The sequence below is a fragment of the Perissodus microlepis genome, chromosome 13 (genome assembly GCF_051167445.1).
Source record: "Perissodus microlepis isolate ML-2025 ecotype Zambia chromosome 13, ASM5116744v1, whole genome shotgun sequence".
NCBI lineage: Eukaryota > Metazoa > Chordata > Actinopteri > Cichliformes > Cichlidae > Perissodus > Perissodus microlepis.
In genome coordinates this window covers 28,241,401-28,266,592 of record NC_140473.1, presented here as the reverse complement: position 1 = coordinate 28,266,592, position 25,192 = coordinate 28,241,401, and the positions used below count along the sequence as shown (strand labels likewise).

The window sequence follows — 25,192 nt, the reverse complement described above, 5'->3', positions numbered from 1 at the left end:
ATGTATATACTGTAGGCTTGGCTTAAGTGGAAAATACCAAAATGTGCTTTCTCCACTGCAGTTCAGTAATAATTGAGGAATAAAATAACATAAAAACAACAACCACAAAAACTCTTTGAAGTCTCTAAAAAGTCCACTTTTGGAGGTCAAAGCAGATAAGCTGTAACTTTGCAAGCTTCAAATTTTAGAAGCAACTGACAACAAACTAAGTCCTGCAGGATTGTCAAAAAAGACAAATAACTTTATTGGCACAGCAAGAGTAAAGGGCAGCCCACACTCAAAATATATTTCCAGAAGCTTTCTTCTTCACTCTGTCAATTTCACTTTCACCTGGTAATAGATAGGAAATGCTCATGGATCCTGAGTCACTCAGCAGGCTGCCTTATAGAATCAGTTGAGGCACTGTGTTTTAACCTCTACAGTGAGACCAAATGGATGGTCAAGGCACTGGAGCCTTTGCTGATTTCCTTTGAGTGCTTTTTATTTGGTTTGATTTTACTGAAAGGTACAGAACAGAGTTGTTGAATGAAACATGGACTGTAAGCAATGCAGACGGTCTAAAATCGAGACAGAAAAGGGTGGAAAAGCAAAGAAAAAAAACTAAACTGGCTCAGATTAAAGTAAACTTATGGAGGTGGGTTTTTTGTTTTGTTTTTATGGGGTTTACTCTTTTAAATATAAGGTTTGAAATGAGACAGCATCCACAATCAATGTAATTAGGCTGTGTCTGAGCACACTGACCCATTGTGTTCATGATGCCAAATAAGAGTATGCAGGGGAAGTCGCTGGTCAGTAAATGAGGCTGGGGTCGCCTGTCGAGTCATTAGGTAATCATTAACTAATCTCATTTAATCATGACCTCATCACACAACCCTTCTGTTCCCCAGCCCCCAGACTCCCACCAGATCCTGTGCTATGGGAGAATTCTTTATGGGTACTACAGGCACAGATCTTCACTGGTCTTACACTGTAAACTAAATGTCAGCACTGTCTGGTGTAGCTTCACAGTACACGACTCTAAAATCAGCTTGCAGTTTCATGTTGCTCATTGGCTTTCCAGGTAAAACCATTTCTTTTGTATTTCCCTCCAAGGATAAGGCTGCATGAAGGGAAATTTGTTTCATCAAGAAATGCTGGCAATATACAGTCTTTGAGGTGCAACTAGACAAAATTGTTAGTAAAATATTCATGAACTAGTCGTCTAGAATCCGATGACTGATTTGTGTGTCCACTGGCTGCAGCACCATTACCGCAGTCGCTTTCTGAAACTTAGAGCCACCAAGATGATAAAAAAATTTAGAGATTTTTTTATTCAGTGTGACCTGAAATGAGTAAGTGAGCTCATAAACTCATTAGGAAAGTGTTTACAGAAGTCAAGCCCATTTTCCCATAGACTTCTATTGAACTGGAAGCCTCCTGGTGGACGTTAAGGTTAAAGGCACTTCTGTGCCTGCGTTGCTTTTGAGCCCTGGATGTTATATTCGTCTTCTGCTGTTAAGCTAGGCAGCTGCAAATGAGGCACTGTGAGACTGACTTCTGTTAACCAAATTTTCTATGGCGTTATTGTTTGGAACAAAGTCTTTTCTGCTAAATTACTTCTGCCCAGTGCCCCTGTAGTGAGACAAGTCCTCCCTGCTTTCCTATACGTTGTTGTTAAAAAGTGTGCTCAACTTGTAGAGAGATCCCAGTGCAGTAATGGCATCTTCTTTACTTTTCATACGAGCCCAGATTTGTGTGTATTTATTGGCCTGAAATCTGATCATCTGCTCGTCTTCCATTTGTCATACCAGTATCATCAAATACAGCTCAAATGTTGCCAACATTTGCAGTTTTCTTGTGGTCACGTCACGGCACAGAGTAGCCCCCAAGTGTGTAGCCTAAACGTGTCTGCTGTCTGGGTGTATTTGTTTATCGTAGCATAACGAAAAGTCTGCGTTTGCTTACTGCAAATTCTCACACACACATGATGGATTATCTATTTGATGCAAGTTTGACTTTTAATTTCTGAAAAGAATGTAAGACATCTAATCAAACATCTAGAAAGATAAAATGTCTTGTTAAGTGAGGAAACACTGATGTCACGTGTTTGCAGACAAGGAACCATAAAAAAGAACCTTTCATTCATTTTATTTTTTTACCAAGTATGCTACAAACTTTGTGTGCAAAACTGGAGACTTCTAAAGTACTTCAGTTTTCCCCTTCAATAATTCCTCTACAAACTAATAGAATTCAAATTCGTTAGAAAATGAGTTTCACTGTAGCCCTGCCTGTGATTTAAAAAAAGCTTTTGTTACAACTAACATCCCCTATGAGGGAAATGTGTGCACTCTTCCTCTTCTTTGTCTATCTTTCTTTGTTTCCACTTTTACCATCATTGTTCGCCCATCTCCCACAAAGTTTCTTCTCCCCAAATGCCAGTTGTGCTTTTGTCTCTCCATTTCAATTCTCCTCCACTCTCCCTCTGTCTTTCTCTTTCTTGCTCACTCGTTTTGTCTCTCATCTCATCCGCCTTTGTCAGCAGTCTGGACAGCGTCGGCAGCACTCACTTTCCTTTCTTTTTCATTATAAGGCAGCTTTTGTACACTCTGTATCTTACTATTCAGCCCCCTCCTCCACCACCACCCCAACTACAACTCCACCCCTCCCACTCAGTTTTCCTCTTTCAACCTGCCAGCAGAGGTAGAGGAGTTCTCATCCATCTTCAAGCCAGACTTTGACATGTCTGGATGTTAAATTAAAAACATATAGCCCAAAAGAAGTGGGTCGTATGCAGCTAAAGTGTCCAAGACACAGCTTGGAAAATGAACATCATCAATCAAAAGCTTCCCATGCCTTTGCAAAAGGCTTGTGGAGGAGAGAGCACTGGCTGATATCGCCCATCTCTATGTCAGTTATACGAGGGAGGGCAAGAGTTTGGGATGGCAAGGGATTTGTTTTCTTGGACATGTATTTATGGACAAAAGAAACACAGTAGCAAAGAGATGTAAACATATAAAAATATCTCACTGGCTTGATGTGAGGTATAGAGATTGTCTGAGTGACAGGCCACGTCCGTGTCTGCTCCTCAAGATAACCCATGTTTATGTACTCTACATCACAATATGTGATAGACTCAATATCTGGGCTGTAAATCCAGGGAGCAGTTCTTCTATCACAGAGTCACTTCATTAATCAGTTCATTGATCTGATGGCCAAGGATTCAACTTAGTTTCTTTCCTTGTGATGATAGTTATGATGAAAAAGAACGTTTTCAGAAGACTTTTTGCAGTCCTGTGAGAAAGTAAGTACACCCTCATTGTTTCCGTATGGAAACAGTTTTGGCAGTTTGTTTGTCTGAAGCATTCAGGGGTGTCTTAACATGTCATAATCTTCCCAGGTAGATTTACCGGGGACTATCCAACACATAGTGGCAGGATGTACCTGCAAGCCATAACTGCGGACACTGAGCATCACAACCTCTGGGATCGTTGCTGGGATAGTGTACAGGAACACCTGTCCTGCATATAGACTAGAAGTCTCTAGGTCCCCATGGGAGATGCTACCAGAGGTGGCTTAGAACAACAGGGCTAGTGTACTGTGGGACTTTAAGTTCCAGACAGACAAACAGCTGCTGGCCAACCAACCGGGCATAGCGATGATTGACAGCAACTTCAGGAAGAAGGAGGACGAGAAAGTAGAAAAGGACCAGGGACTAAAGGAACAAGTGGAGCAGATGCAGAAGCTAGTCCATTGGTAATAGGAGCATTATGAGCTGTAACCCTGAAACTGGAAGAGTGGCTCCAGCAGACTCCATGCAGAACATTAGTGGTCTCTATCCAGAAGAGTGCAAACACGCGAAAAGCCAAGATACAGCACAGAACCCTCAAACTGTCAGGCCTCTGGTAGAGGACTTGAGCTACAGAAACACACACACATATAACTCATAAAACACACACCATTCCCCCATAAAACCAGAACAAAGTATGCAATACTGTTGAAGCCATGCTAACTAGAGGGAAAACGTTTCAGTCCCATGATAAGCAACAGAAAGCTAAAATGCTAAGAAAATGCATTTTGGTTAGCTAAAAACACCAAGTTTCTGTGAAGTATCCTAGTAGCTTATGTCTACACACGTGTTAGCAACCCCACTGTAGTATGTGCGAACACAATGTTGCCTCTAACATTTTCATTATAACACAAGTTGTTACCTTAAAAACAAAATACTAAGTTTACATATAGAACATATAGCAGCCTAAAACTGCTTGTAGACACTGTCCAGATCTCACAATGATCTCATTCTGCCGACAGTGCCTCACATTTTATTGGCTGTTGTCACTTTTGATAGTATTTTCCATTAGGTAACAGGTGTTTTTCTACATTTGATGTGAATCATTTTGCCTATTTTGTTATCATTAGATTGTGTTTACACCAAATGAGGAATATTTTTAGTCATGATAGTAGCAGCATAAGTCTCCAGAGGGCAGCATGCTTGTATTCAGGCATGGATCAGCAACCTGTTTGTTCTCCCTTAAACAAAATCCTTGATGTCTCAGTGATTAATTACAAAATAAAGCACATGTTTATCTATATACCTGTAGAGCTCTTTGCAGTTCCATGCCTTGTACTGTCTTCTTTTACCTGCCAGTGCTGACGAAATTAGGAAAATTACTCTCAGATTAATGCTGAAAAAGCATATGTGACTTCTAGACACAAACTGCTGTTGTTTGGTCATCCTGAAGGCTCCCTGAAAAGAATTCAGTGGATCCAGCTTAACAAGAAAGAGAAATCATATTTCTTACATATTAGCTACTCTTCAGTGGCTTCCTGAATTTAAAATCCTTATTTTAAAGACCTTATATTATCTCAACAGAGAACTTTGCTGTCAGAGTGCAGGGATGCTTGTGGTTCCTACACCCGCATTTCCTCTACTTTTTCCTCTTTTCACTTCCCATGAGTTTCTATGCTACTGCTCCATGTCATTAGCTTCTCTCTACTTTCTCTTTTAGTTTGCTTTATTCTGTCTGTTGCTCCTTGTTTCTGTCTTATTGCCCCAACCCTGCCAATCAAGCCAATCAAACAGCAGATGGCTGCCCCTCCCTAAGCCTCGGTATGTCAGAGGTTTCCTTCTGTTAAGAGAGACTTCTTCTTCAACATGGTCGCCAAGTGCTTGCTCATCTGTTTGTTCAGGTTCTGTCTGTAATACTGTAGGGTCTTTATCTCATAGTACAAAGTGCCTTGAGGCGCCTTTTGTCACGGACTGGTGCTATATAAATAAAATTAGATTGGATTGGATTGCTCCAGGGCACTTAGGCAGGATGAATATTTAAAGGGCTAGATCCACAGGTCCTGCAATTTAAGTTATTTATAGTGAATCATACTTTTCAATCCCAAATGTCTCCCTGGATTCATGAATTGCTACCTAGCTCTCATTTGGGTTAAGATAGTTCTGTCAGGCTGGAAGATTAAAAAGAGTGCGGTTAGCAGTCAAATGTGACTGCTGGTAATCCCGGTGATCTATTTATCCAGGCTCGACAGTGACAGCCTCTCTCTCTTTTTCCTTTCACTGCTGCCCAAGTACTGCACTAGCTGACTGCGATGCTGCCTCTTAGTATCGATCGGAAAGTCCTGAGCCGTCAGATTGCTTTCAGCAGCCATCACCTCCTCCTGTCATAAAGGGAAAGTTGCACAGATTTCTCCCTCTTTTAGTGGTCCGAAAGAGATGAACGATGGCTGAAGGAAGCATGGCTGTGGTGCTGTTGTTGAGTCTATGACCTGGATTGATGGGGAATGTGGTGATGTTTTTATTGATAATTTTTTTTTGGGGGGGGCAGGATAAAAAAGAGAAATCATCCTGTCTTTCTGTCTTTTCTTAATTTCTCTCGTCAAGAAAAGTGCTGACAGTCTCTGCATTTAACTTTTTGTTGGGAACTGCATCCTCTTTCTGCCTCTCCTGTTGGCCTTCCCTTGCCGTTTCATTCTCTTTTTTTATCTGCTCACCACTCTCTCGCACATAGATACCTGAGAGGGCACCAGCAGGACTAATTACGGACAACAATAACTGCCCCCCCAGCTCCGGCTTATTCCCGTCTGCGTAACAAATTCATTGGCACATCGCTGCCACTATTGTAAATCAATCTGATAGACGCAAGTGAGGTGCTGAATACATTCATGCACCATGTGCTTGTGCTGTAACTTGTACTCACACAGGAGTAAACAGGTTCAGCAGTTGTTAGATGTCCACATCCATCTCTGCAGCGGACTGTTTGATGTTCAAAGAGGGAGCACGTGTTGGGGACGGTAAAGGCAGAAGGGTTGGGACATATTGGTGGTTGGGGAGAAGGGACAAGCCATTCGAGCAGGGGACCAGTGGAAAGCAGAATGGCTGGGTATATTAAGCAGAAGGAAATGGGTGTTAGGGGTATTCTCCAGATATGAGGGTGGCAGTTGGTGTGAGGTAGGGCGATGATGCATTAGCTTTAAGGTACTGAACTAGAGGCCACAAAGTCTGGCATCAAGATAATGGCCTGGAGCTAGTGAATTGAGAATAAGAAGACTAGTACTGTTTGAAGTGTTGTTTATGGTCAGTAGAAGTAGTATCAACACGGTGATAGGTAGAGTATCAGCTATTTTACAACACCAGACTTAGACTTAAAAACTCAAAATGTTCTGCCTTTTTTTTTTCCAACTCATTTAACAACTTTTAAATTAAACTTTTACACGTAGACCACAAAACAGGTAATAGATGGCTGTATTACAGGAGAAGGTCTGAGCAGACACATAAGATACAGTTCATCTGTGTTTATACCAACATTTCTAGAACAAACCAGCGCATACAACCACTTGACCCCTCCACTTGCAGATTCTTAACCGAGTATAGGAATCGGCAAAGCTCTCTAAATATCAGTTAATGTGCTGAGTCATTATGAAGTGTTTGAATCTTCCACTGAAGTACATTTTTGTGTCAGAACTAAAAATACTTAATGTGAAGGACCATGCAATTCTTACCGTTTTTGCTTTTAGAGCAGGTGCTTCTGGCAAACAGTGTGTTTTTATTGAGATATATATATATATATATATATATATATATATATATATATATATATATATATATATATATATATATATATATATATATATTTTTTTTTTTTTTTTTTTTCTTTTCATTCATTACCACATTGGGTTACTTTTCCTCATTCTGGCCACCAAAATCTATACATAACAAAAATCTATATGACAAGAACTCTAAGAGTGTAGATAGTGTTCAGAGGGTTGGACCAGGGTGGGAGTTGTGTGGGGGTGGTATACTGTACAATACTGTACTGGAGTGTGTTTGTGGAGATTATTAAAGAGCCATATATTTCTCCTGCAGCCCCAAAGGGCCTGCTCTTACCGGCTGATCTCCACACTGGCAGACGGGTTATGAAACAGGCCTCACTGGAGATTCATCACTGTGGAGAGCCAAGGCAATTCTCCCTCTCTTTTCCTCCCACTCCCCTTTTCTTTTGCCTCCTCAAGTTTTTTTTCTTCCTCTCTCACACAGCTTTGGTCTGTTGAACGTGCTGCAGTGCTTCTGGTTCAAACACGTGAGGGCTTCTCAGGGTTTTGTCCCAACAATATGACTGTCTTACTGGCTCACTGCTGCCAGTTTCTTTTCTCCCATCCCAGAAGGACTGAGAGAATTTAATCGTAGTTTGACAACATGTTGTTCCCTCTGAATCCCAAGGCCTAACCCAACATAGCAAACAAACTAACAGGGAAACAAGGTAAGCTTATTCAGCTTACTGATTTTATTTTTGTTAGCCCCATAACTTGCTCTGCAGTTGGTTAGCTCACGCACTAGAACTCTTTCTTTCTGTCATGCTAATTTAGCCAAATTCATGAAACTGTTATTAAGAAGTTGTTTTAGAGAAACCATTAAAGAGAAATCAACAATTAACATGCTATCTCTTGCCTCTCTTTGAAAGCTGGGACAAAGTCGAAGTAAGGGAATCAAAGGACTAAAACTCGGCTGGGATTCCAGCCATGTGGGGAACATCTAGTTCCAGAGGTGTTGAAGGTAACCACTCAACCATGAGAGGCATGCTTCTAATAGCTTGTTGATATTGCAAAGTAGACCGGGGGGTTCAAAAGGAAATAAGTTTTGGCTGGGATATAGGGCCAACATAAAGCTGAGAGGAGGGAAACTTTTTTTCTTGCCAGCATACACCATTTGCCAAAGGGTTGTACTGCTTCTCCTCTATCAGTTCCAGCTCTCAAAATCCCGGGTTTGAGGAGGACAAATTTGGACCGAAGGCAAAATTTCAGGCAAGAAAATACCTTTCATGTATGAAATTGGAAGACCTGATGAGGGTCTGAGAGCAGTTTAAGTAATCAGGTAAGCACTCCTGTCGGGACCTGGCTTGTAATTTTAGCAAAGCAGGACGGATGAAATGAGGTGAAGGGATTTCTTGACGGAGGGAGAAGTATAACACTGCAGTGCGATGTGATTTCAGGAAACTGAGAACAGAAAGCAGCTAATGGGAGAGACAGAAATAATTGTCTTTGGCGGATTTTTATTGGACTAGCCTCAATGCATTTGATGAAATTGGAAGGGAAAAGTTGGTACAAATGACAAGAGGTGGGAAGGAAAAGATATAGATGGAAGGGTGGGAATGAAAGGGAAAAGAGAAAGAGACTGTTGCACTACAGGGATCAATTACTAGGAACTGTGAGTTATGGTATTTGCTGCACCAAGTGCCATGTGGCTTTATTGCACTGGGACAGTGTTTGGAGGAAGAGTGAGATTATTAACCACACTGAAAGAAAGTAAAAGGGAGGTAGAGGAAGCCAGCAGAGAATCAGAAAAGCACAGAGAAAAGAACGAGGTACATTGTTTAGAAAGGAAAGAAAAATAGAAAGAGGCCAAGAAAGATGAGTAAACCTTAAGGCTCCTTCTTCACCACACTCTCCATTTCTGCTTGTCTTGCACTTTCAAGCGTGGAGCCCATTAAAGCAGATGGCAGTGTAACTCACCACTGATAATCAACAGAGAGAGGGAGAGAGCAGATTCCCAGAGAAGAGACCTCAGGCCTCGTTTATTATGTTAGATTTTTCTATTGAATCTGACTGTGAGGTAATTTCTCAAAGTGGGAAGGAGGTGCAAGGAAAATAATTTAGACAATGAATAATCAAGACAAACGCAGAGCAAATTAAGTTTACGGTTGGGAAAAAATCTAAGGGGAAATAAAAAGTGAACATCACATTTTAAAATCAAGGCCTATAATGTGTAACAGATTGAAATCACCCATATCTGCTTGTTAAGTGATGACGTACCGACCCTTTTTCAGATCCGAGCAGCTACTGTTTTTACTGAGGCTCATGTTGCTTCAATTTGTGTTAGTGCTTTGTTACCACTCTTGTTTTGTGTGACGTTCTGATTTACTGCAGCTGCCTTCACATACTCTCTGCATTCCTTCTTTTTAAGAATGTACCAAAATGGTGATTTGGCTACTCTTTAAGATTTTGCTCTCTCTTCATTATTCGTTAGTTGTTGTTGTTTTGTTTTGTTTTGTTTTTTAGGTCTACTGATGGCCTAGCTCACTTGCACTTGCAACAATTCCTAAAGAGTTAATGCAAAATGTGTTTAAAAAAAACAAACAAAAAAACCAACAACAACAGCTCTGAAAAGCCGAAAGTCCTCCACACAGTAATTAATAAAAACAATAATTGAGTTGGTGCAGTTTGAAAGCAGAGTCATGAAGCAAATATTTAAAATAGTAACAGAAATATATTTATTTTTAGACTTTAATATGTAGTGTTTTAAAGCTGTCACCTTTCACTGTCTATGAAGTCTGGTTGGCCCTGGGTGTCACGTTGTTTGTTCTTTAATCCCTTGCAGCCACACCACCAGGACAAATCCCTGCGCATTTATTGTACTTAGCAAACAAAGAGGCTGTGAATTATGAGCAGTCACCCAGTGACACAGCATGGAACCACTGACTGTTTCCACTGCTGCAGAGCTATGAGTAGTGGAAAGAAACACACCTGTCAAGTGCTCCCAGTTTCCCCTCGCTGACCCCCAAATGACTAGATAAAGTGCGGTAATATGTTCTGTCAGACTGGAGTAAAACTGCTAGTGACAAAACACTGCTGGGAAAACAGAATGTCATTATATTTAAAACAGCTATAACAAGGACAGTTACATACTGCAACAATCGCAAGGCTCAAGGCAAGGACAATGGTACGCTCATATCAATGACATGGAGAGTGAAAAACATGCCTTCCACCAGTGGAGGTTGAAGTCAAGTTGGATTTCAGGGTTGACTCATACATTTTTACACAGTTTTCCTTAGCAATCGATATCAATCATAGCACAAAAGTCAATATTCGCCTGGAAAAGTACAACCTTGACAGAGAAAAACGGAAAAAAGGAAGGGTAGTTTTAAATTCACACTACGTGCAGTACAAAAACCCAATATCACAACTAGCCTTCCTATAAGGTAAATAATGAAAATTTGAAAGTCATACAAAGGCCACCGAAGGCCATTAAATGGCTACACTTCACTCCAAAGACAAAATAAAGGACAGATGGCAGAGGGGAGAGGAGATACCGGAAAAAAAGAGCGATGGAAGCCACAAGAGAGAAGTCTAGAGATGGATGATTATGATGGAGAAAGAGGAAGGGAGGTAATGATTGGAATACATCCAGAGCTGCACGGATAAAGACATGAAAGAGGAGCACAAAGAGTGAAGCAGAAAAGAGAAACAGGGAAGGAGATTCAGGGGAGTTACAGAAAAAGAGAGAAGGAGAAGAAAGAAAAAGACAAGAAGAGGGGCTGAACAAGTGGTGCATGGGGGAGTACAGAGGTGGATGAGGTCAGGATTCGACCCTGTGGTGTCCCGTGGTAATTGAAATTAGACAGTGGGGGTGGTGGGTAGGGTGGCAGCGGGACTGGAGGAAACAGGCGACATGATAATCAATTTGAGGCTGAATCGGAAACATGAGCCACTGGGGGGGCCTCGTTCCCCCTACCAGGCCTCCAGATGGCCCCGGCCCCAACCCTGTATGGGCCCTGTCATAGCACGCAGTGTGTTTGTGTGTGTGCCTGTGTTTTGGAGAGACAATGCCATCTGCCAGGAGTGCAAAGGGAGTTCATTAAATGTATTTGCTGACACTAGGGGCGCAGGCGGGTATAAGCAAAATACTACAAACATGTTTTTGTGCATGTTTGCGTGAGGAAAACAGGCATATTCAGACTCAAGGATGTGGGCAGATTGATGCAGGAAGGGTATGTATCCACAAAAACCTGATTCACACGTTCACACTGCATGCAGTCCAACTTTGTATTTGTCCTAATGGGCCCTTGGGGTAAAGCCATGATACTGCGGCTATTTGTCAAAGCACCACTGGTCACTGAGGAGCAACCGAGTGAGTCTGTTTGGATGAAACCTTTTCCCAGTGTTACCATTTAGGTCATGTTACATTGTCTTCTATCTCTGTGCAATGATGGACAGATTCCAGGATGTTTCGGATCAAGTCTCTGTAGGGGGAATGCTGCTTGTTACTCTGGTTGTATGCAGGTTTTTTACAGCCAGAACTGTAAGTGAAGGTAAATTTGACTAACTGCACAGCCCCACTATACATACAACTGGCAATTCTCATACAGGACATGGTGTTTATGCTGCTCCATAGTTGCAAGCCATCTGCAGGCCACTTTGCAACCCACCTTCTGTATTTAATAACTTAATCAGCGTTAAACATGATATTATTGATGCTAGTTCTCTTCTGTGTGGGCATCTTGCTGTTGCCTCTAGTTTTCCATGTGCACAAGAAAGCGTGGAAAAAACCCAGAACAGAGCCATGACAATACATCTAAATTATTGCACATGAATAAAACTGTTCTCTTTTGAATATATTAGTGTTGCCTGGAATAACTAAATTGTTTTAGTTTACACAGATTTCAGTTAAGTAAGCTAACACAGATACTTTGCCTTTACTACATGCAGACTGCCTTATTTGCTCACTCACCCCTCAAAGACCAACTTTGAGCCAGGAAAATCTTGTGTACGTTAGGTTGTCATGTTTCAAAATGCATTTGAAACCAGTCAAACACTGACTAATTGTTGAAAGTCCAAACATCTAGAGTACCTTAGAACTAGTCAGAATTGTCACTTTCCTTATGGAGCAGATACATTTAAGTCTCATAAATCCAGAGCACATCAGGTGTGTTCGGATTTCACTAAGAAGTGTTTAGATGATGACATACTGTGCTGCAACTTGAAAGTGCCTGTCAACAAACAATTAAACACGGTTTAACAGATGTAAAACAAAGCCCAATTTTCCAAGTGCATGACTTATTTCTTGGCTCAGATGTATTCACAAACTCATCTGAGGGAATAGTTAGGCAGAAATTTGATGCTGTCGGAACAGGTGCCATATTTTTACGGTCTGAAAATCAGACAACTGATGGCAGAGGAATGAGTAGCGTGTTCATCTAGTCAGGGAGAAGAGTCCATGGGACTGTCAATCATGTGCTGTTATGGCGGATGCAGGCTCAGATGAGAGATATCAAAGCAAAAGTAATATATCTGATGAAAAGAAAAAGGAATTCAGAGGCAAAGGGTTCAGTCAGCTGTACCTCTATACATGTATATATATCGTCCATGAATATTAGTCCATGAATAATTCTAGTACTTTTGAAGCTAAATGCTAGGAAAAATTAAAAAACGATTCAGGCTCTGAGCCAGAGTAAGGATCCAAAGTACATTAAAAGCCTTTATTAAGGCAGGCATAATAGTTGAAAATACTAGCTGGCTTCAACCTCAAAGGGTCTTGAAAAGTCTTGATTTGTACTAATCCTACCACACGAGCCTTTTTTTTTTTTTTTCCTTCAGGAAATATTGCGTCCCTAACATTAAAAACTCTATTTTGATGAGAACACTTTAAAAAAATAACTTGTGAATGCCTCCCAAACTGCAAAAGTCTTGGACTTTCTAAAATGATACATGAAGCTTTGTGAAGCTTTTTTTTTAGTTACATCAGTTTGTACTAATAGAGTTGAACATAAACAAGGGAAAAAACAAACCTCTTATAGCAGTGCATGGGGCAACTACAGATTGGACACTTTGGAGTCAGGCAGTTGATCTGAGCACGTGAAAGGAAAAAAAATATTCACATGTTTGATTGTGTAGAAGTGGGGGTGATACGGGGGAGTTAAAAGCACAAACAATCATGTAAAATAAACATGTGACATAAAAATGCCATTTAAATGTTAGAAAAGCAAATTTTACAGTACTGGAAGTGATTCATTTTTCAGGTCTTTGTTCTCATGCTATATTTAAAATGACTATAAATGAAATGGAGTACAGCGAATGAATATCCAGCCTCAACTAGACATGCTGTCTCTAATCTTCCCTATAGATGTCACAGAACCATTCAGAGTGTAAAAGAAATACCTGAAAGTGACTGTGTCTTGTCCCCTGTTCCTGCGGTTAAGTCCTAATATCTTTAGGGGCTTAGGTCAGACTTATCATTATAACATAAGTCGTCTTTGAGACAGGGTTAAACCAGTAGCCAGTAACTGAATAGAAATTTGTCTTAAACATGGCTCTTAGTTTATGCAAATAAAACAGAAAGAATAAGATCATAAAACACTCTGTAATAAAAGCAAGATAAAAAAAAAATAAATAAATCCTGGGCCTCTCTGGGTACTCCGGCTTCCTTCATGCAGTTAGGTTAACTGGTGATTCTAAATTACCCATAGGTGTGAATGTGAGTGTGAAAGGCTGTCTGTCTCTTTGTGTTAGCCCTGTGACAGACTGGCAACCTGTCCAGGGTGTACCCCACCTCTTGCCTTATGTTAGCTCCAGCACCCCCCGGGACCCTGGTTTGGATAAGCAGATAAGAATGGATGGATGGATGGATAGGATTTTATTATGAGTTGTTACAGTATCATGTTAATAGCAGACAAAGAAGAGAATACGCCTGTTTAGGATGATGTACAATAACACTATTCATAGTTTGACATTTATACACAGCATTAAAACTAAATTAATAATCAATGAAGCAATTCAAACTTGATTCCAATATAAAATTGTCAAAAACATTCAAACCAAAACAAATTGCATACATTGTAATTAATACCGCCAAATGAGCCTGAAAACTAACAGAGGGATGTGTGGACCAAATGAGGCAGGTCAAACAGAGAGGGGGGGAAGTCTTGTAAATGGAAAAGCTTGTTGTTTTTCCATGTTGGAAGAAAAAGGTGAAAGGTAAGGTGAAGGCATGAAAGCAAAGTAATAGTAAAAACTGGCAATGAGTGAGTCGGCACTAGCCTTCCTCTGAGTCGGCTGGAGTTTTTGGGAAGCATTCACCTCAAGGATCTCCTCCTCTGTCGTAAAGCAAACAGCACCATGTCGCCAATTAATACCTCGCTGGACTACCAGCTCATATCCCCACATGTCTCTGGGTCCCTTTTATCTTCTTCCCTCTTTTTTCCTCCACCCTCGCCTTGATGTGTTGAATCTCATTAACACAGTTTGCTCAGGACAACACAGCACTCATCAGCCGATGGGTTTGTCGACTTGATAACGGATCTTACCATACGGGGGGGTATGGTAAGATTCCCCCCCCCCACTGCAGCATCGGTATGTTTATCACGCTGGGCTGCACCCATTTTAATTGACACTGTTACAAAGAAAAAAAAAAATGCTGTTTTTGTTCCCTTTTTTTTTTAACCTAAGAAAATAATTTAAGGGGGTGTATAAAAATGTTAATTAATGGTGGATTGAGGACAACCCTGGCAATTAGTGCAGGCTGACAGGCAGGCGATGCACTGCACTGGAGACTGTGACAAGTACTGAACCTCGACTGTATGCATACACAAAAGCATGCCTGTTAGCCTGCAGGGCCACGGAGATGAAGGCAACTGTTTGTTACAGGCTAAACAGAAAGTGAGACTCCAAATGGGGTCTTCTGTACAATTAGCATAAGCATATGCACACATACACTTCCAAAGACAGAAATGCAAACACTAAGGCACACAAACACAGATATAGGTTGAAAATGTGTTGCTGAGGTTATCTGCTTCGTTTGAGAAAACATTATTAGACTGCCGGCCCTCTGCTTCTTACATTGTCTCTGAGTCTTTTGTTACTTCTCTTGTTGAGAGACCTTTGCAGCTGATATGCTTTGGTTTTGTAATGATCTGTAGGTGTAATCTGTGTGCTCCGTAGAGCTTATTAGATGCTGCATTTCTAGTGTAATACACATATTGATTGTTAATAATGAAATAAGATATGATGTCCTAATGCAGTTTTTCCACAAACAAATTGAACTTTATTAGTTCAACAGCCCAGAGAGGGAAGCTATGCAACACTCCAGCTGATCTCCGTGCTGTTGGCTCAGCTGATGCCCTTTTATGCACCGAGCTTTGTTTAAGCTCCTTTAGCCTGCCTGTGGTCGCTGTTAATTTGTCCACACATAGATACACATAGCATAGATTTGGCACCTAGGCTAGATCACCAATTGCCCAAAGGAAGAAATTCTCACTCATTAATATACTTTGAATGGCATAAAATGTTGTTGGAGCTAATTAAAAAGGCCAGGCTTTTGTATCTGTGTTTGCCTGAGTACACCAGATGAAAATGCAGTTATTTTGGAACAGTTGGCTAATTGTCTTGGTCCACAATTAAAGTGTTTTTATGTGGAGCTGAGATAGGATACAACCTCGTTGGCCGAAAACAAGCCACCTCACATGGCCTTAAAGAAAACGAGTTGTGTTACATAAGCTAATACATTTCACTTTTAATTTGACGATGTATTGCATTGTTGTGATTGTTTTTGATGCAGAGGATTCGTATGCTTTGTTCATTATACAATAAGTGTCAGGGGCTGGGTCTGTGACACAGCATATTGAGTTTATTTTTGTGTTTGTGATTTCTTATGTTCAATTGAAAGGATGTTAAGTTCTTGAGTTTTAAGTCTAGTTTAGGTGCTTCTGTGTCTCCTTAGTTATGAGTCTTTCCTGTCCTCTATGTGGTCTGTCTTGTCCTCAGTGTTGTACTTTCACTTATCCCTGTGCGTTTGTCTCGCCACATGTTTTATGTCTCAAGTGTCTAGCTGGTGCTGTCATGTCTACATTTCTCATTGTTTCCTGCTTTAGTTTTGAAAAGTCTGGCGTTTCCATGTTTCATGTGTTTAGTTTTACTTCCCCCACAGTGTCATTATGTTTATTCCAGTCAGCTGTTTCCCCGTGTGTTTCCACTTCCCCTGATCACCTCCTGTGTGTATTTAGTCTGTGTTTTCATTCGGTCTTCGTCAGGTCGTCTGTGTTTCCTCCCACCACGCCATGTCAGTGCCATGTGTTTCATGATTCTGCTCAGGTCGTGTTTATGTTTCATGTTCTTGTTTCTTCCTCATTATAGTTTCTCAGGTCAGAATCTTGTTCATGTTTAATGTCATAGTTATCTCAGTTTAGTTCTCCTAGTTTAGGTTTTAGTTTTAGTTCTCGCCCCTTGTTCGCCTTGCTTTGCTTTTGTATTCATGTTTTTTTCAGCCTAACAAACGTTTCGCCTTTTGTTTAAACTCAGTTCCGTCTCCTTCCGTGTCTGCACCTGGGTCCTCCTTCTCACTCCCACACAGTCACTTTTATGAAGAATGTGAGAATAAGTTATGCAGTGATAGCGCTTTCTGTTTTTTCTAGTGATCTCTGGGTTGCTTTGCATCAGCATCACATTCTTGATGACCTCTGTGATTATAACCCTTTCTTCTTGTTTTCCCTTGTTTTCATCCTCTCCTCTCCCCAATGTCTCCTCTCCCCTTTATGTCACTAGGTGAACCTGCAGTGGCCAGAGAGAACAACTGTCTCAATGCTGCTAAGGCCTGCAACCTGAATGACACGTGTAAGAAGTACCGCTCGGCCTACATCAGCCCCTGTACCAGCCGCGTCTCCACAGCTGAAGTCTGCAACAAGAGGAAGTGCCACAAGGCCCTGCGGCAGTTCTTTGACAAGGCAAGGCACTTCTGATACGCTTATCAAAAAACAAAAACAGACAGACAGAAAGAAAAAGAACACACACACTGGAGGTTTTCCAAATGACTGATATCTGATAAAAGCTGAATGTCCAGCACAAAGGACCTGCTTCAAAAGAAAGAACGATTTTGAAGTGCATAAGTTTGAGGGGTTGTCAAACTCACAATAAATAATCATGTGGGTCTTTTTGTTCAGGGTATGCTTTTCCAGCGCCAAGCTTTGACATTGATTCAGTCATAAAACACAAAAGATGTTTTTGCTGTCTGTTCCATATTGTAAAAAATGATGTGAAGCATTGTAATTACAACCCAGCTTCTGTGATGCCCCTTTTTGAATAACTTTACTTGGCACTGCTTCTGCAAAGCAACAAGATGAATAAATAGAAATGTTACAGAGAAAGTGTGACATTGTTAATCTTTGTGTGATGTGTAATTTTGCTTTATTTTATCATAATAGAGATGTCTTTGCGTAAAGAGCCTTGAGCGTTAGGCTTTTCTTTGTGTTGGAGATTAAAGTATCATTACATTCTCCTATTGTGGTCCGATTGTCATTTGTTACATCTACATTTTCTTTCAACTTGAACGTCAGATTTGATTGATGCTTTATTGAAGCGATGTTAAACCATCTTGCTGCAAATGAGCTGCAGCAAGGTGAGTTTGTACCGATAAATACTGAATAAAGTTAGAAGGAGTAGTTAAAAACAACAACAACAATCCATCAAAAAGAATAGAAAACAGCTACTTCAGACCACATCAAGAAAGAAATCCAGAAAATGTGTCTAAAGGCACAGACAGTACAACATGTAGCCCAGAATAATGCCAAAATATGAGTAATAATGAGGGTCTTAATAAAGGAATTAATTTCTATCCTTAATGTCATGGTTTCTTTTGCCACACAGGTTCCTCCCAAGCACAGTTACGGCATGCTATTCTGCTCATGCCCGCTCAGCGACCAAACGGCATGCTCTGAAAGGAGACGTCAAACCATCGTTCCTGTCTGCTCGTACGAAGAGAAACAGAAACCCAACTGTCTGGAGCTGCAGGCATCCTGCAAGACCAACTACATCTGCAAGTGAGGAACCCCTTTTTATGTCAATAAGTACCAGATATACTGTAACTTGGATGCCATGTGATGCCATGGTTTATTTCTGAGATAAATGCTGTGGGCTCTGGATATTAACTGTGTTTTTTAAGCTGGCATTAGATGTAGATCGACGATGTAGGATATGCAGGGAAATCGATTTGTGATCAACTGTGTAACTAGTTTTCATCATGTGGTAGCATCCCGCGCCTGTCAGTCAAAACCATAGGCTAACCATGGCTCTTTTAAGGGTTACCCTTCTGTTTGGTGAGGACGCACTATATATGTGCAACCGTGAAAAAAAGATCATTATCATTTTGTGTTTTGGCTCTTTGATGGGCCACAAGAACAAGGCAGCTGCCTGTACACAGTGCACTGACATACTGTCGTTCCTTATATAGAGAAATGGAACAAAACCTCCAACAGTATAACTAAATGAAAAACTTAGAGGGAAAAAGTGGCTTGCGGCAAATATGCTTTGACCTCGGCTTTACTCTAATCTTAACTCACAGAGCCTAAAATCGAATTCTTTACAGTGTGCGGACAAGCTTTCTGTCTGCAAATCTGAGGCAAGTCCCCACTTTGTGAAACACATTTGTGCATTAACATGCCCCATAGACACCTCTTTACATTGTGTAGTAGTCAGTGTAGCACCAGCAGTAATAAATTGTCTGCCTTTATGCCTCAAGTCTCAGACTCACACCCACGTACACTGTAGGGTTCCTGCATTAAGAGTCAGAAAAGAGTAATTCAGTGATGGACATCTGACACTGCCCTCACTAGTGTGTGTGTGTATATGTGGTTATGCAGTCTCCGGAGGCTTGAGCCAGCAGTCTTGTGGGTCTCTGGGATTAAATGGAGGCATTAGGCATCATAAATGAGCTCCATTTGGACTGTGGCCTCGGGTCTCCCTCCCTCTCGCCTCGCCTCACCCTCTGTCTCTGCTTAACAGCAGGCAGCATGGCAGCAGTAAATTTAAACTGCAAGTTTCTCTTCTTGCGTCCATCTTTCTCCCAATGGAACTCTGAACTATGAAGGACCTAAGATGCCAGAATTTAGTTTATTATACCAAGAATTCAATGTAAATTTTCTGCATTTATTTTTGTATAAGGTAATTTTTTAAAGTGATTACAGAAATATAGAAAGATACTGAATTTGGAGGGTTTTAGGACATTAGTATGGTGGATGCACAGGAAAAGGATGCATATATAAATACATGTTTGTTTGTTTTTTTTAATTCTTTGACTTGTCATTTTATTAATATTGATAAACGTAAATCAAAAACGAAACACAATGAATGACTGCATTTATTTTTATGTTGTTGTAACATATTTATATATTCAGTCATTTTTCTTTTTTTCTTCATTTTTGATTTTGGCAGTTTCAATCCTCCGTACGCTCAATCCATCACACATATGCTCAGGGCTTGAACAACAGGTCTCACTGCAGCACGGCTTCCTCCCGGTCCATTTGTCAGTTAGCACAGACAGATTAAAGCCATGCATTTCCACAAGTTCCCTCACCATATGTCAGGTGTAGTATGCTGGCTGCTGTTGACAGCTCTCGCCAGGCACTGCTCAGCTCTGCACCAGATTGGTGTGATAAGACGGATCACACTGCAAGTGCAGATACAACCCCATGTCCAAAAAAACTGAGACAGGAACAAAAGAGAGAGAGGGAGGAAAAAGGATACACTGCTTTGCAAATTATTTGAACCGTATCTGGATGCGTGAAACTGGTATAAAGAGCATCTTAAATGCTGAAAATGAGAAATACTAAACACGCTCATTTTGAATTTGATCACTACAACCCAGGCTGTCCATCAAGTCCTCGGAAACCTAAAATCTCCTGTTTCGCATGAACTTGGTCAAACTCACTTATATTACAAAGATCAACTTTACTTGGGCATTGTAATATTCTTCAATGACCTTTTTGTTCCTAGTAAATCAAACAGAACACCACTGAATATATTTCACATTTGATCAAATACTGAATTAGAGACGATCTTTGGTGTCCAGCTTTCAAATTCCTTCGAAGTCACTACAGGTATTAAACAAGTCCTAACAAACACGCACACAAATTAAACACGAGTAGTTGGTGGAGACCAATTATTGCACATTCAGCATACCACCTTTGAGTTTTATGCTATTGTTGTTGCTTTTACTCAGCAACAGTGCAGGAACACAAGCTATGCAAAGCTTTTTACTGACATTTAAAACCATTTAACGGTATTTTACCAAAAAAAGCATTTGGAAAAAATGTGTCATACTTACTTTAAAAAAATGTACAAAAAAAATGTGAAAATCTGTCCAGTAACATCTGCTGTTTTGTTCAAGTAACTTTTGATTTTCTGACCTGTTCTGACCGTGTTGGGAAATGTCTCAGCTTAGTTTGAAGTTTTAACAGTAGTGAGAGGATTTATAGCCAAAACTGCACCAACACACCAAGATGGTTAAAGATGTTTGAGTCTGAAGGTGTTAGCTTTGTGTCAAAGAGCCACTATATCACACGTAATTTCACTTCAAATTGTGAATTCCTTGGGACTACAAACACCATTTCAATTTCACAAACCACTGCACCTGGTGCAAAAGTGTAAACAAACATTTTTGAAGGAGGTAAATGAAACAGAACAGACTGGGCGGAGAATAGTCCGTAGCTTCATTCATTCCAGGATACAAACCAGCCGCAGCATAAAGGGTCATCTTACGGCACTGAAGTCAGCCATTAAGAAGGCTAATTGAATTGAGACAAATGACTTCCAGTGGACACTAATTTCAACCGGGCCTTTTGCTGCTCATTTACAGTCGCATTGGCCGTCTGAACTTATCTGCTGGAGCTATAATCACAAAATAGTTTTTGATCTGTGTGTGTTTTAGGTCACGACTCGCTGACTTCTTTGTCAACTGCCAGCCGGAGCCCCGCTCGCTGTCAGGCTGCCTGAAGGAGAACTATGCAGACTGCCTCCTCGCCTACTCGGGTCTGATTGGTGAGTTCGCTCGATTGTGAGCGGTCAGGTTTGACTCGGCATTAACTGCAGTTTCTAAGATCTTGAAACACGAGAATTTGCTTAAGAGATTGTTAAAAATGCAACACAGCTTTGACATGAAGAACCAAGCTGTAATTTTTTTGTAGCTATCTCACTCACAACGTGGACCAATCCCACTCTTGATTTCTTCCCGACAACAGTTACTGCAACACTCGAGATTTGGTCCTCTCAAGTCACCAAACCTGACCACGCATACACACACTGTCCACACAGCGCCAATTCATTCTGCCTACTGCAAAACAAAATGGCCTGTTCTGGACTGCAGCCAGCACAAGGGAACAATCCATTGGGGGAGTGAGAAATCACTGACTGAAGCTATTTACTTTCCCTCGCAGAGAGAGAGCCTATTCTTCACTCCACCTTCTCTGCATTCTGCTTCCTGGAGAAACTCCACCAGACTGCGTTTCTCTCGTAGAAAATAAAAATCATCACTGCTAAACATTTATCATCAACACAGCACGATGATGATACCTGATATTTTGAAGGCTTTAAATTTTTTTTATTTTATTTTTTTAATTGGTAGTTAGTAGCTCATTCAGGGTTGAACAGTTTACAATAAAGCCTTGTTTATGGATCACATTTGTTACTGAAAATAATCAGTGAATCATTCTATCATCTTTCTCCAGGTACTGTCATGACTCCCAACTACCTGCGCTCACCCAAAATCAGTGTCTCTCCCTACTGCGACTGCAGCAACAGCGGCAACAATAAGGATGAGTGTGACAAATTCACTGAGTTTTTCACAGAGAACACCTGCCTACGTAAGTTTTCCTCTTGTGCTGCTCTACTTTGACCAGCTGTTATCTGTTCAATTTTATTTTTTGACTGTGGATTAGTCTTAGCAGCTCTTCTGAGTTCTGTGTCTGTCTGTTTTCACCTACTCTGCTCTGCTGGTCATATTCTTGTTGTGTACTTTTATCCCTTCCTTTCTTTCCAGTATCTCCTTCTTACCAAATATATCCCATTGCCATGCTTGCATTGTTATCCAGCAGCATAACAGAAAAAAAGGCAGTCATATTGCACCAGAGTGTCTCAATGTGTAGCAGAACTCCTGCTCTAGATCTTTGACAGAAAGAGGCTTTTCCATCTAAACCCTCTTACGCAATGACTTTAATTAACAAACCTACTTGAAGTCACACACACGCACACACAGAGTCGTGTTTTCATATCTTAGTGGGGACATTTAATTGACAAAATGATTTCCCTAGCTGCTGACCCTAACCCTAAGCATCGAAAATGAATGCCTAACACTAACCCTTAGCATAAATGGAAGCATAGCCTAATTGTAACCTTGACACTAAAACCACTTTTTGAGTCTTGTCTTCAAACTCATGGAGACACACACACACACACACACACGCTCTCTCTCTCTCTTCCACATACATTCAGTGTAAACACACCTGTTTCTAACCAGATTAATATGGGTCTGTGCACATGTAAGCCAGCCTCACTTTGAGTTTCCTTGTAATCTAAACTGGTTCTGCTCCTTCTGTTTTGATACTACCCTCAGTGGCAGTCAGCTGCTTCTTTCCTCCCCAACACAGTTTAAGTGTAATGTGATTCCTAATTGATTCCTCTACGGAGGTCAAGAGACAGGGTCACAGCTGGAAGACAATCTCCCTCAAGGACACCCATGCTGGATGAGCATATGTGCTCACCGAGCAGCTGGAAAATGAAGGCAGTGTGGAACTGTAGACTGCAGTTTCTGTAGCAGCCACTTGAGGTTGGCTCTAAAAGTGAGTACATTTCCACACATTCCCATGTTTAACCTCCTAGGACCTGGCGTCCACATATGTGGACACATTTTGGGTTATTTAGCCCAAAATACTCACTTTTGCTCTACAAGGGTCTGATATCCACTTATGAGGACATTATACTGCCACTGATCTATCGAAATTTTAAACGAATATCCTCATATGTGGCTCTCATTTATCTTAGAAACAAAAATCAGGTTAAAAAGAAAAACCTGGTAATTCTTTGTTTTTACATTCATCGGGTCCCAATATGCCCAAATATCAAAGAGAAATTAAAAATGCATGTCGTGGAAGAGTTCGGGTCTTAGGAGGTTAAATACCCATCTTAGCAATATTAAAAAGCACATTTACAGCTGGTTATAAAATATGGGTTTGGCCTAATGGTGTGTAGATGTTTTTAAAACCCATCCGTCTAGACACTTGAGTTGTGAGAGTGATTGGTTTTGGATTACAGGTGTCTTGATCCAGGCAGGTGTAGGTGGCAGCTCTCTGCTAGGCTTCCTCTTTGCTGAGCCGTTCACTGACCCGAACCACTCGACCATTCTGTGGTTCCTTTTAGAGCGTTTTAGATGCTGTTGTCACTTTTATGCTTCAATTTTTGTGTGTGAAATTGTAATATTTCATTGGTTTGCTATTTAGCACTAATTGCCAGATATGTGTGCTTGAGTGTGCCGTCATAGGTATAATGCAACTAACCATAATAGCTTTACTTGGGAACTTGGCATGCAACCCTCTCGTTCAAATGCTATTCCAAAAAACTGACATGGTATGCAGAGGCTTCAAAATGCAGAGTCTTAAACAAATGTTTATCCTCATGGTGTCACCGTATTTCAAGAGAGAGGGAGAGCAAGGCAGGGCAGCATCATAAGGGGAAGCGTAACAGCTGACTCAGGAAAGAGGAATGCAGGAACAGACACACAGTGGACTAATAACTCAACAAGAACCAGGAGGGAGCAGAAAACAGGTGAAAACAATCAGGTGAACTTTAAAATTGGAAAATGTTTTCATTTAATCAGCAAAGATTTTGACGAGAAAGTGTCGCTGGCATCTCCTGCTTTAGTTATAAAGTATGTTTAATGTAGCTTCTGATGTGTGGTAGCTGGTATGACATGGGTTAAGGGTTGATAAAATACCCAAAACAAATCTCCTATTAAAGATTCCAGCTCTTCTTGCGCTCTGGAATTTTACTTTAAGCCACTTTTAATTGGCATTTTGGTTTAAATTATGTCGGCAAGCAAAAATCAGTTCAAATTGCAAATTATTATTGATGTGATTGAAAAAAAAAATTAAATATATCAAAATAAAACTTGGTTGTTGTTTCAGTAATGCGGCCTCTGCATTGCTAATATAGTTCAGAGTAGGTTAAGAACCTATCCCAACTCTAACAGGGCAAGAGGCTCAGTACATCCTGACAAGTAGCCAGTCCATCAGACGGCTGTCATGTCAGTTATTGACCTGCTGAAATTTGGATAGATAAGAATGTTGAACTCTATAAATGCTAAACATGGTACTCCCACTGCGTTGTAGATGGTAACCCAGCTCTCATCATCACTGGTGAATGAGCCTCTGTATAAAAGTGGGGTTCCTTTGAAAGAGAAGTGGAGGTTCATTAAAATTCACATACAAGTACATTTTTCAGGACTATGTCAGTGGCATTTACAAATAGCAGCCATTGTTGACGTGGTCCAGCAGTGCACCAGGAGGATTTGAAAGTTATGTTTCCTGGGCGGAATTGCGTAACTTTATAATCACATCTCATACGCTGCCATTAGCTGTGTTTCTGGTCACAGGGTAGATATTAATTCAATATTTAACTGTCCTTCAGTTCTTTTTCTAATCTCTGCCAACTCCCAGTGAGAATATATGTCTTATCAGCTGCTGAAGGTCCCTCTGTATTCACCAGCTTGATCCTGATGTACAGTGTAATGTACAGTGTTTATTGTTTTTTCCTGGAAAAGCCTCGAGTGGCAATTTGAATGAGTTAACACTACTTGCAGCTTCTTTGAAATCTTGTTTACGTTGCTGTTGTACAAGCAGCTTTAACCTGTCACTGGGTGAAAGTTGGTCTGAATGATGAATTAGTTTTGTGCAGCATAGCACAGATTGACCACTATCTATTTGCAGCTGTCAAGATGTACAGTCACCTTAATTAAAAATTCAGCATTCGATTGATGAAGCAATCAACCACGAGACACGTGTGGCAAGCAGTCAATTGGGCAGGGTGTTCATGCGTGGGTGTGTGCTGTAGAAAGTGGTGTGCATTGAAGACAATGAGCTGTAGTCACAATGAGGGGAATGAGTTGGTGCCGGTTGTTCGGCTC

The 25,192-nt window shown here is 40.8% G+C and overlaps 1 protein-coding gene across 2 annotated transcripts in view; it reads left to right on the top strand.

Moving 5' to 3' along the window:
- Positions 1 to 25,192, top strand: part of gfra1a (gdnf family receptor alpha 1a) — a 117,250-nt gene that overhangs the window by 73,670 nt on the left and 18,388 nt on the right. For both annotated transcript variants that reach the window (XM_084949507.1, XM_084949508.1), the window contains 4 exons: positions 16,792 to 16,970; positions 17,890 to 18,062; positions 20,948 to 21,057; positions 21,744 to 21,878. In XM_084949507.1, the coding sequence (XP_084805633.1) occupies positions 16,792 to 16,970; positions 17,890 to 18,062; positions 20,948 to 21,057; positions 21,744 to 21,878 (597 nt within the window). The remainder of the gene's footprint in view (positions 1 to 16,791; positions 16,971 to 17,889; positions 18,063 to 20,947; positions 21,058 to 21,743; positions 21,879 to 25,192) is intronic.